The 12,478-nt window shown below is 44.4% G+C and overlaps 1 protein-coding gene across 1 annotated transcript; it reads left to right on the forward strand.

The window, feature by feature from the left end:
- Nucleotides 1-1,245: 1,245 nt before the first annotated feature.
- Nucleotides 1,246-12,478, forward strand: LOC110506216 (TNF receptor-associated factor 6-like). The gene is made up of 8 exons (XM_036963715.1): nt 1,246-1,356; nt 2,193-2,506; nt 3,592-3,742; nt 3,854-4,012; nt 4,296-4,367; nt 6,690-6,767; nt 7,057-7,341; nt 7,455-12,478. Exons 2-8 carry the CDS (start codon nt 2,193-2,195, stop codon nt 8,049-8,051), a joined length of 1,656 nt encoding a protein of 551 aa, XP_036819610.1. The 5' UTR covers nt 1,246-1,356; the 3' UTR covers nt 8,052-12,478.

Below are 12,478 nucleotides of genomic sequence, written 5' to 3' on the forward strand. Positions count from 1 at the left end.
CTGCGTGGATAGAGCACTATGTGGCAGGTTGATTGCCTTCTATCATTGCAAGACAGTTCAGTGAGTCAGTCGTAAGATTGGAAGAATTTCCTGTAGAATTTTGAAGTCGCCAACGGAAACACATTTGACACTTGATTGGAACAAACACGTGCTGTTACCAGTGCATTGCAACCCAGACATTGCTTAACTTTTAAATAATTTTTCAAGAAGCGCAAAATAGACCTGGGTAATGATTGCAATAGTTTTTTGGCAGTTTACTGAATCCAAACACATGACATGCTAGCCCAACTGACTTGATATAATAGGCATGTGTTTTGTTTCATACATGTTTTATCATTATACCTGGACAGGTTGGTGTCAGATTTGGTGAAAGAACATCCTGATCGTTGGGATGTTTACCTGGCTGCCAGTGTGTTCAGCTTCTGCTGCAAAGAGCACCCCACCACCAGACAAATACCCCTGTCTCTGCTGCGCTGCGGAGGGACTCAGTCTGTCTCCACCTCACCAAGAAAGCTGCCTGTAAGTTGGAGGCTGATCGTGTTTAGACTCACAGGTCACAACTAAAATCACCAATGAATGAATTAATCAAATATCATAGGAATAGGTATTATTAAAGACTGAATAATATTGTCATATTTTTTATTTTAGCTTTTAAACTGACTTGGGCTTTGATCACTCTGTTTGCATTGCAGTACAATGGGATTAAAGGAAGAACCTTTGTCATACTAGAAGCCCAACCACCTACAAAGGAAGTCTGTGCACAGTGCAGTCAGTGCTTGGAATGGATGTTGGTCACTCAGGACTCTGAGCTGAACAGGTATGAGGAGATGAAACTTGGGGATGAGGACTACACCCACACCTGTGTGAGCTGCAGAGTGGCCATGAGCTGCAGGGTGGCCCTGGAGGTCATGAGGGGTTAGCAGACAAGGATGTTTTCAAACAAGGACTGAAAATATGGAGGATATAATAAGGACGTTGGAAACCAAGTGGTGGTGAAGGAAGAGATTGATGTAGGGGTGAAAAAAGGTTCCTAGGGGAAGAAGTACATGTGTATGTATTTGTATAAGTTGCTCTGATGACCCTTTTGTCATTAAAAACAACGGTATAAAGTGTTTAAATTACATCTCGATTGTGTTTCTTTAATTAAATTACAACTCAAATGTGTTTCTGAATAAAATTAGAACCGTTGTTTTTATTTTCACCACGTCCAGTCAGTGGCGGTAATGTCTTACTTATTCCTTTGCCGCCCGGCATAAACCACCAATGAGGCAGAGAAGAAGGCTGACGAAAATGCAGGAAGTAATTAATTAGCTAAGGAGAGTCAGTCAAGAAAACTGATGTTCTTTCAAGGCTACGGTAAGCATTAACACGCATATTGTCAAATATTCCAACACCATGGACTAATACACGAATCATGCATATATGTGTTTATTACAGTGTTTAGTTTTGTTAGTTTGTTGAAATGTCATCTCAAGCACTTCGAAGTTCCGTGTCAGCATCATCGCTACCACACCGCTAGCCAGCTAACGTTAACTTGTTGTGCAATGATTTGTGATTATTACTTGCTTTTGAACTTGTCTTCTCATATTTGATCTTCGGATATTGAACAGCTTACCACTTATGTTACCACGAGGTCAGACGGGTTTTGTTGTTTACAGATATTGACATACTATCTGAAATATTAGCTATCCAGCTACTTTGCTTGAAATGCATGAGGAACTGAGATTCCCCCGCCTATTGTGCCCCTGACCTGACAAGCTAGCAACCCAGATTGCTGGTTTTTAAGCTCGCAATATAATTTCTAGCCCTATATAGGTAAATTACTGTAGTTTCAGACTGTAACCACCATGTCAATTGGCTAACGCAAAAGGCATTGAATTGAGGATGTTCGCTAGGTGTTGTCTCCTTTGTGGCATATCCTTACCTTTGGTCCCCTGAGTCATGTACAGTCATTATGCAATTTCTTATCTCGGGCTGATCTGAGAACAGAGCTCAGGAGACAGTTGAGTCCAAGTGGAACTGATGACACACATTTCAAGAAGGAAACATTCCAACCGTCTTGAGAGAGAAACATAGCCCAGTTATTTCCACAGAAGGCATATTTTTCGGTGTAATAAAACACTTTGTGAATACTTGTGGAGGGGTAATGGCTCGTATCTCTTTTTCTCCACTTTTCTCTCCGCCCTGTGTAGATGTCCTGCTTTGAGATTGATAAGAGCAGCCTGGAGAATGATGAAGCGTGTTGCGGTGGGGCGGCCGCGTCACAGCTGTCCAACTGTGCGCTGGCCATGCTGGAGAAAGAGGGCAGCGACTCTGCGCTGAGCCCCACGGAGAGTACCCCCACCAGCCTACAGGGCGGCGCCCCACTGCAAGGCTACGACGTGGAGTTCGACCCTCCGCTGGAGAGCAAGTACGAGTGCCCCATCTGCCTCATGGCCCTGAGGGCAGCCGTGCAGACGCCGTGCGGCCATCGCTTCTGCCGTAGCTGCATCGAGAAGTCCATCCGGTAAGCCTCCCCGGTACCCATACTTACAGGATAATGATACATTTACATGTTAGTTATCTAACTTTCTGTGTCCTGCTTTGGGAAAATACCCTCCAGGATTTAAATAACAACATCCATGTCCATGTGCCGGGGTTAGCCAATGGTTATCTGTCGCCACGCTGCATTTCTGTCATAGGGATGACGCATGAGGTTTATTTTGGGTTAAAAAAACAAACCCTGCAGGTCACAGGGACATCTAAAACGAGAGAGAGTATGTAGAAATAACAATAGACCTATATTTTCATATAAATTCCCTTTTTCTGGCCCTCGTATCGATTTTGACAATCAAATAGGTCTTGGAAAGATCTGTGTGGCCCTCCATAGAGTTTCAAAATCCCCATGTGGCGCTAGAGCCAGAAATGTTTTGGCGGCAGTCTGAGATAGACTCAAGTTTTTGCTTTGACTCCAGGAGAGGTCATAGTCGTGTGCCTGTAAATATTCAACTCTATAATGATTTTTGTCGGCCACCAGATGAGATGGGCAATGCAGGTGATTCTATAATTGCAGAACATCTCTATACATCATATAGCTAGCTATGCATTACAACAGCCACGTGACATAACAGTTGGGATTATCAATGACTGTCAATCATTCACTGATTTGGTGGGCAATGACAGCCTCTTGGGTTACTGATTGACTGGATAAATTATTGGCCATATTCTGGATGATTTGCTCTGTCACTACCTTCACTTCCCCACAATTACAGTACCAAGCTACCATCGTTATTGCAGCACTGTTGTGATGTTTGTATTCTGTGTTTTTCATTGGTGCTCTTTTCTGAATTTGCTGAATGACACGTATTGGTTTCCCTTTTCACAAGATGATGATGAGTACATGGACAGTTTTTTTTCAAATGAATAAGTCCTCAAAAGATAATGGTTGTAAGTGATCTCAAAAAGGAGCCTTCTCATTGGACAAGTTCAGGTAGTAGGGCCTACCTCCATTTTAAAATGGTTTCTCCTGTTGGTTAATGAATGAAACCCTGGTCTCAAGCATCATACTGATCTCTTTCTTTATCTCTTTCTTTCTTTCTCCCCCCCCCCCAGTGATACAGGGCAGAGGTGTCCAGTGGATAACGAGGTACTACGGGAAGACCAGCTGTTCCCAGATAACTTTGCCAAGCGGGAGATCCTCTCCCTAACGGTGCGCTGCACCAACGTAGGCTGCACTGACAAAATGGAGCTTCGCCGCCTGGATGTAGGCATCCTTCTCCGCAGACAATGGCTGACACCTTAGTTCATATCACTTCAACCGTGTTGCCATGTTGAAACCAAATGATTAGCTCACTCTGCCATCTCACCCTGCCAGGGCCATGTTACGAAATGTGAGTTTGCCACCGTGCCTTGTCCGCTGTGCCAGGACGCGGTGTGGAAGAGCCAGCTGGAGATGCACCAAAGCCAACACTGCCAGCGGAGACCTGTGTCCTGTCCCGACTGTGTAGAGAGCTTTGTTTACGAGGACAGCAAGGTAAGCATCACCAACTTATTCACGCTTAGTGCACTATCCTGAATAAATAAAGATTCATTGGATTGACTACCGGGTGCACCGCCTCAGGTAGCTTAGCTAGCAGCATAGCGCTTTCAAAGAAAACGTGACCATGAGTCTCAGTCAGTAAGAAACTGTGTTCGTTCTCCATTTGAGCTCCCCTTTTAATGTTCACTGGGAAAAAAAGTGGACAGACTGTCTGTTATTTCTGAAGCTGGTCATGTGACAGGCGGCCTTTTGAACATTGTTTTTGTTGTGTCCTCAGATTCATGAGTCGCTGTGTCCCTTTGCCAACGTGGTGTGTCAGTACTGCGGTATGGAGCTCATCAGAGACCAGGTGGGGATGGAGACCTGATGGCTGCCGTTTTAGATTTAGCTGATTACTAAACCTATGAGATGATGATGGTGGTGTAGAGCAGTAGTCCTGATTACTAAACCTATGAGATGATGATGATGGTGGTGGTATAGAGCAGTAGTCCTGATTACTAAACCTATGAGATGATGGTGGTGGTGTAGAGCAGTAGTCCTGATTACTAAACCTATGAGATGATGGTGGTGTAGAGCAGTAGTCCTGATTACTAAACCTATGAGGTGGTGGTGTAGAGCAGTAGTCCTGATTACTAAACCTATGAGATGATGGTGGTGTAGAGCAGTAGTCCTGATTACTAAACCTATGAGGTGGTGGTGTAGAGCAGTAGTCCTGATTACTAAACCTATGAGATGATGGTGGTGGTGTAGAGCAGTAGTCCTGATTACTAAACCTATGAGATGATGATGGTGGTGGTGGTATAGAGCAGTAGTCCTGATTACTAAACCTATGAGATGATGATGATGGTGGTGGTGTAGAGCAGTAGTCCTGATTACTAAACCTATGAGATGGTGGTGGTGTAGAGCAGTAGTCCTGATTACTAAACCTATGAGATGGTGGTGGTGTAGAGCAGTAGTCCTGATTACTAAACCTATGAGATGGTGGTGGTGTAGAGCAGTAGTCCTGATTACTAAACCTATGAGATGATGATGATGGTGGTGGTGTAGAGCAGTAGTCCTGATTACTAAACCTATGAGATGATGATGATGGTGGTGGTGTAGAGCAGTAGTCCTGATTACTAAACCAATGAGATGATGATGGTGGTGGAGGTATAGAGCAGTAGTCCTGATTACTAAACCTATGAGATGATGATGGTGGTGTAGAGCAGTAGTCCTGATTACTAAACCTATGAGATGATGATGATGGTGGTGGTGGTATAGAGCAGTAGTCCTGATTACTAAACCTATGAGATGATGGTGGTGGTATAGAGCAGTAGTCCTGATTACTAAACCTATGAGATGGTGTAGAGCAGTAGTCCTGATTACTAAACCTATGAGATGATGATGATGGTGGTGGTGTAGAGCAGTAGTCCTGATTACTAAACCTATGAGATGATGATGATGGTGGTGGTATAGAGCAGTAGTCCTGATTACTAAACCTATCAGATGGTGTAGAGCAGTAGTCCTGATTACTAAACCTATGAGATGATGATGGTGGTGTAGAGCAGTAGTCCTGATTACTAAGCCTATAAGATGATGGTATAGAGCAGTAGTCCTGATTACTAAACCTATGAGATGATGATGGTGGTGTAGAGCAGTAGTCCTGATTACTAAACCTATGAGATGATGATGGTGGTGTAGAGCAGTAGTCCTGATTACTAAACCTATGAGATGATGATGGTATAGAGCAGTAGTCCTGATTACTAAACCTATGAGATGATGATGGTATAGAGCAGTAGTCCTGATTACTAAACCTATGAGATGATGATGGTATAGAGCAGTAGTCCTGATTACTAAACCTATGAGATGATGATGGTGGTGTAGAGCAGTAGTCCTGATTACTAAACCTATGAGATGATGATGGTATAGAGCAGTAGTCCTGATTACTAAACCTATGAGATGATGGTGGTGTAGAGCAGTAGTCCTGATTACTAAACCTATGAGATGATGGTGGTGGTGGTATAGAGCAGTAGTCCTGATTACTAAACCTATGAGATGATGATGATGGTGGTGTAGAGCAGTAGTCCTGATTACTAAACCTATGAGATGATGATGATGGTGGTGGTATAGAGCAGTAGTCCTGATTACTAAACCTATGAGATGATGATGATGGTGGTGGTGTAGAGCAGTAGTCCTGATTACTAAACCTATGAGATGATGATGATGGTGGTGTAGAGCAGTAGTCCTGATTACTAAACCTATGAGATGATGATGGTGGTGTAGAGCAGTAGTCCTGATTACTAAACCTATGAGATGATGATGATGGTGGTGTAGAGCAGTAGTCCTGATTACTAAACCTATGAGATGATGATGATGGTGGTGGTATAGAGCAGTAGTCCTGATTACTAAACCTATGAGATGATGATGATGGTGTAAAGTAGGAGTCTCCAACAACGGGCAGATTTTGGTCCAGTTCACATCTGCTTGCGGCCCACACAAACCTATGTGTAACTCAATCGTTCATGAATGATTGTGGACTGCTAAACGTTGCTGGGCGGCAATGGACCGCAATGCTAACCCTTGGACACAGATAGGTTGCCTACTTTTCCTCTGGAAAAAGTATTCTCTTTGTAACAAGCTTCTACACAGGTCAAGCGATGTAGGATCTGACTCGGTGGTGTTTCTGTTTCAGTTGGAATCTCACTATGACACAGACTGTCCGAAGGCTCCGATTGCCTGTACCTTCAGCACTTTTGGATGTCGAGAGATGGTAGGTCGCCGAGTTAGAGTCAACCTCAACACTTTCTGAGTCATTTACCACCTGTGTTCTGTGACTACTTTGTCTTGTCTAAAACAAACCCCATAACCCAAGGCCGAGATACCCAAGATCCACATCTCGTGGCCTCTGGCAGGACTAGGTAGAGTTTCCACATCTACTCCCATCCAGCCGATACTCTCAGGTCTAACAAAAGAGGGTTTTTAAACCGGACAAAGCTTCCACTTCCAACCTTGGTTCAACACAGTGGCTCTTTTTTAAAGTCTTTTATGTGCTATTTCAGATGCAGCGCAATGACCTGGCGCAGCACATGCAGGAGTTCACTCAGATGCACATGCGCTGCATGGCTGAGTACCTGCACAGGCACAGCCTTACCGGGTACACCCAGCCACCTTCTTCTGAGGACCGAGGGGCTGCCGCCGCAGAGCTGGGGGCACACCCAGGAGCTAGCAGCAGTGGCGCCCCCTGCCAGTGCTGCGGGGAACTGCAGACCATGCGGGAGACCACCCAGCAGCTGGAGGGCCGTCTAGTGCGGCAGGACCACCAGCTACGTGAGCTGAGCATTCAGGTGGAACAGATACAAATTCATTCTCTCATTTGTGACGTTGAATTCACTTGTTTGAATGAAAAACGTCTACAACTAAACAACCATTTTGTTTTCTATTATCATTATTCCCCCAGGCGGGGCTGGTGGCGGAGCTCCGTCGTAAGGTCACCTCGCTGGAGGAGAACCTAAAGGAGCTGGAGGCCAAGCAGTGCCAGGGTGTGTACGTGTGGCCCTTGGAGGGCTTCTCGGGCTACCTACGTACCCAGGCTGCCGGACAGCCTGTTGTGGTGCACAGCCCTGGCTTCTACACGGGCCGGCCGGGCTACAAGCTGTGTCTGCGCCTCCACCTCCAAACGCCCTCGGCACAGCGCTGCTCCAACTACATCTCACTGTTTGTTCACACCATGCAGGGGGAATTTGATGGGCAGCTGTCGTGGCCCTTCCAAGGCACCATCCGGCTGGCCGTGCTGGACCAGGGGCCTGAGGGCCAGCACCATGTGGAGGTGATGGAGACCAAGCCCGACCTGCAGGCCTTCCAGAGGCCCACCATCCAGAGGAACCCCAAGGGCTTTGGCTACGTCACCTTTCTGCACTTGATGGAGCTACAGCAGCGGGGGTTTGTGCACGACGACACGCTGCTGGTGCGCTGCGAGGTGACGCCGCGCTTCGACACCGCCCTGAGGCGCGAGGGGGCGGCCATGCAGCCCAGAGGGCCCGAGGCCTCGCTGTGAGGACACTTTTAACGTTCCAAGTGACGAGGTCAATCGCCACCAACGTTATCAGTACAAAGTATCAGTTTGCCGTTTTCCTGAGTTGTTGTATCACACAGGATCATTGCATTGGGCTCAGTCATGACCGACATCATGGGAAAGTGTACGGCTCAGTTGTGGGTTTTTATCTCCAACTCCAAAAGGCTTTTCTCTGCTGTAGCTGTTGAGTGATGGACTGGATGTTGGTGGCGATGAACACCAAGGTTTCCTGCAACAAGTCGAGAGCTTGGGGCTGTATTATTTTATCTGCATTTTTGTCAAAATTGAGTTATTGACATTAGCCTTATTCTGTTCAATGTTCTCTACCTATATATTCCTCCAAATACCCCAATTCATGTTAAGTTCAAAAGAATACAAGATTTAAAAAAAAATAGCTGACACCATTTAAACCAATGAGGTTTCAGAACTTTAAAGCCGATCTCACAATCATCTATTTGCAGGCAGAACGTTCTAGTCCCATGGTCTGTGTTCCATCACTGATCCAGCAATGTGTCGCAGGCTACTGTACTGCTCAAAATAGATAGGATTTCAAAATGTCTTATGGTGCCTACATTAGGTTGTAATAAACATGACTTTGGTTTCAGTGCATCGTTCTTTGTGACAGCTTTGTAGTGGAGGCCGGGCAAAGTCTCGTTAATTATCATAACATGTTATTACAGTTTGATATTTATGTCAAGCTCAAAGTCATGTTTATGACAACTTTATGTTGGCATTAAAGAAGCCAATTCAAATAAGATGTTACTAGAAGTGTATTTCTGTTGGAGATTAGGAAGGGGACAGAGAGTGATGTAGGACAGAGAGCTACTCAATCAAATGAATCCCTTTTAGCGCTTTCTACAAAGCACAGCGAGGGCTGGGGCAGGACCATCTGTAGGCAGGAGATGACCAGACGCAGAACTACCTATCAACTTATTGTACATCCTGGATGACGAGAGTCAGGATCACTGGCATTTCCCTGGTCTTCTGGTTGGAGGATCATACAGGGAAGATGGGGCAACGGTCCTAACCTGGTCTTCTGGTTGGAGGATCATACATGGAAGATGGGGCAACGGTCCTAACCTGGTCTTCTGGTTGGAGGATCATACAGGGAAGATGGGGCAACGGTCCTAACCTGGTCTTCTGGTTGGAGGATCATACAGGGAAGATGGGGCAACGGTCCTAACCTGGTCTTCTGGTTGGAGGATCATACAGGGAAGATGGGGCAACGTCCTAACCTGGTCTTCTGGTTGGAGGATCATACAGGGAAGATGGGGCAACGTCCTAACCTGGTCTTCTGGTTGGAGGATCATACAGGGAAGATGGGGCAATGGTCCTAACCTGGTCTTCTGGTTGGAGGATCATACAGGGAAGATGGGGCAACGGTCCTAACCTGGTCTTCTGGTTGGAGGATCATACAGGGAAGATGGGGCAACGGTCCTAACCTGGTCTTCTGGTTGGAGGATCATACAGGGAAGATGGGGCAACGTCCTAACCTGGTCTTAAGACCTCTTCTGGTTGGAAGATCATACAGGGAAGATGGGGCAACGGTCCTAACCTGGTCTTAAGACATCTTCCCAGACAAAAGAGCTGTGCATGAAGACGTCTTCGGAAGAAGAGATTTCCTGAACAATGGCTGTGCGTTAGGACATACAATAAGCAGTGACATATGAATGAGTTGGTATACACAGTGGTCTAAAGTACTTAAGTACTACTTGTGTTTTTCTTTTGGTGGTATCTGTACTTTACTATTTATATTTTTGACAACTTTTACTCCACTACATTTCTAAAGAAAATAAATGTACATTTTCCTCCATACATTTTCCCTGTGACACCCAAACGTACTGGTTACATTTGGAAATGCTCAGGCAGGACAGCAACATGGGCTAATCATGCACCTATCATTTTGTTTTTTACCTTTTATTTTAACTGGGAAGAAATTGAGGCCTAGGTTTCTTTTCCAGCTGTGCTCTGTAAAATACAATATAAATATACACATTATACACAACATATTACAATACAAAACACAGGCATGTTAAGCACTATTAAAACATCACAAATCATTCAGAAAAAGTTACATTCCTCGACAAGTAAGTCCCCAATCAATACATTAAATTGCCTCAAACGGCACCAGAACATCAAAATGAAATGTATTTATATTTTTTGGGGGCAATGTGGTGCATTTAAGCTAAAACCAGATTTACCTAGCTCGGTGGAGACCCTAGGCACGTCGAGTTAACGACACCTCGGGTGTCTATACTTCAAAAGAAAAGTTAGATAAGACGGAAGTTTATGAAGCAGGGCCTTGTAAACAAAAAGGGAGTAATGTAGAGAGACCTACGGGTCTTTAGCGAAGTCCAGCCAACCTTTTGATACAGGATGCAGTGTTGTGATGAGTATCAAATCTGTCGCCCGTAACAACGAAGGGCAACGTGGTAGATGGAATCCATAGCTTTAAGACTAGTAGCAACTGCATTTGGATAAATAATCACCACAATCAAAGAACAGATGAAAAGGTTGACTGAATAATCTGCTTCCTACTGCTGAGAGAAAGGCACCATCGATTTCTGTAGAAAAAAAGACCGCTTTAAATCTTCGCTTCTTAACCAGCTCATCTATGTTTATTTTAAAACGTCAAATCCATATTAATCCAAATGTCTTATTTATATGCAGGAACACGTTCGATTGGAGGACCATCTAATGAGTGAACATGTAGTTCATCTGAAACGTTCTTACGAGAGTTTAAAAACATGTATTTAGTTTTGTCCATATTAAGCGCAAGTTTTAAATCGGCAAGGGATTCCTACATAGCTATAAAATCGGACTAGTTTTGACACAGCCAGATCAATAGGAGCGGCAGGTAGCCTAGTGGTTAGAGCGTTGGACTGGAAGGTTTCTAGATCGAATCCCTGAGCTGACAAGGTTGTTGTTCTACCCTTGAACAAACCCACTGTTCCTAGGCCGTCATTGTAAATAAGAATTTGTTCTTAACTGACTTGCCTAGTTAAATTAAAAAACTAGTCGGGGCAATAGTGTACATAATAGTATCATCCACATTTAAATGAAGTTAACAGTTAACCAATGGTGTTAATGTAAATAGTGAATAGAACACGTCCCAAAATCAGGATTTGACAGTTTTTCAGAATTTACCCAGGTTCCCATTACAATCCCAAAGAGCAGTTACATAATTCCATTTAGCCTTGCTGATTTGTCTTGCACAATAATTCCTCAGTTGCTTAAAGCTTGCCGGGCCTGTGTCTCTTTTATCGTCTCTTTTATAAATGACCTCTGATCATTCTGGAGTGTACCAGGCATTCCATCTCCCTTTAACCCTTCATATTTTTAAAGGGAGCATTGAAGAAAGGCTGAAAGCCTAAATCATGTTGATGGATGGCTGAAATACAATCAAGGTCACTAAAATAAAGATTAAAAGCCTGTTCACTTAACGTTTTTAAAGTTCCTCTTTGTGTTCAGATGAGGTTTAGATTTGTGTTGTCTCACATCAACAGTCAGTTTATTTTATTATTTTACCCCCCCCCCCCTCCCCTTTTTCTCCCCAATTTCGTCATTTCCAATTCCGATCTTGTCTCGTCACTGCAACTCCCCAACGGGCTCGGGAGTGGCAAAGGTTGAGTCATGCGTTCTCCGAAATATGGCCCGCCAAATCATGCTTAATTAAACACCTGCCAGCCTGGAGGAAACACCTGAGGACTGAGTCAGCCTGCAGGCGCCCAGCCCGCCACAAGGTGTTGCTAGAGCGCGATGAGCCAAGTAATGTTACAGTATCATAACACATAAAACCAATCGTGACACCTTCATGCATGTTACAGTATCATAACACATGAAACCAGTCGTGACTCCTTCATGAATGTTACAGTATCATAACACATGAAACCAGTCGTGACTCCTTCATGAATGTTACAGTATCATAACACATGAAACCAGTCGTGACTCCTTCATGCATGTTACAGTATCATAACACATGAAACCAGTCGTGACTCCTTCATGCATGTTACAGTATCATAACACATTTATGAAACCAGCCGTGACTCCTTCATGAATGTTACAGTATCATAACACATGAAACCAGTCGTGACACCTTCATGCATGTTACAGTATCATAACACATTTATGAAACCAGTCGTGACTCCTTCATGCATGTTACAGTATCATAACACATTTATGAAACCAGCCGTGACTCCTTCATGAATGTTACAGTATCATAACACATGAAACCAGTCGTGACACCATGCATGTTACAGTATCATAACACATTTATTCAGCATCATGTATAAGGGGCCTATGGCGTATTCACCAGTTAGCATACTCTTTCCATAGGATACTGACCCAATGTAAACAGAGTCACAGGTACTGAGAAAAACTACGCTTTGCTTTGTGTATTGCTCAACAGG

Source organism: Oncorhynchus mykiss, chromosome 26 (assembly GCF_013265735.2).
Source record: "Oncorhynchus mykiss isolate Arlee chromosome 26, USDA_OmykA_1.1, whole genome shotgun sequence".
Lineage (NCBI taxonomy): Eukaryota > Metazoa > Chordata > Actinopteri > Salmoniformes > Salmonidae > Oncorhynchus > Oncorhynchus mykiss.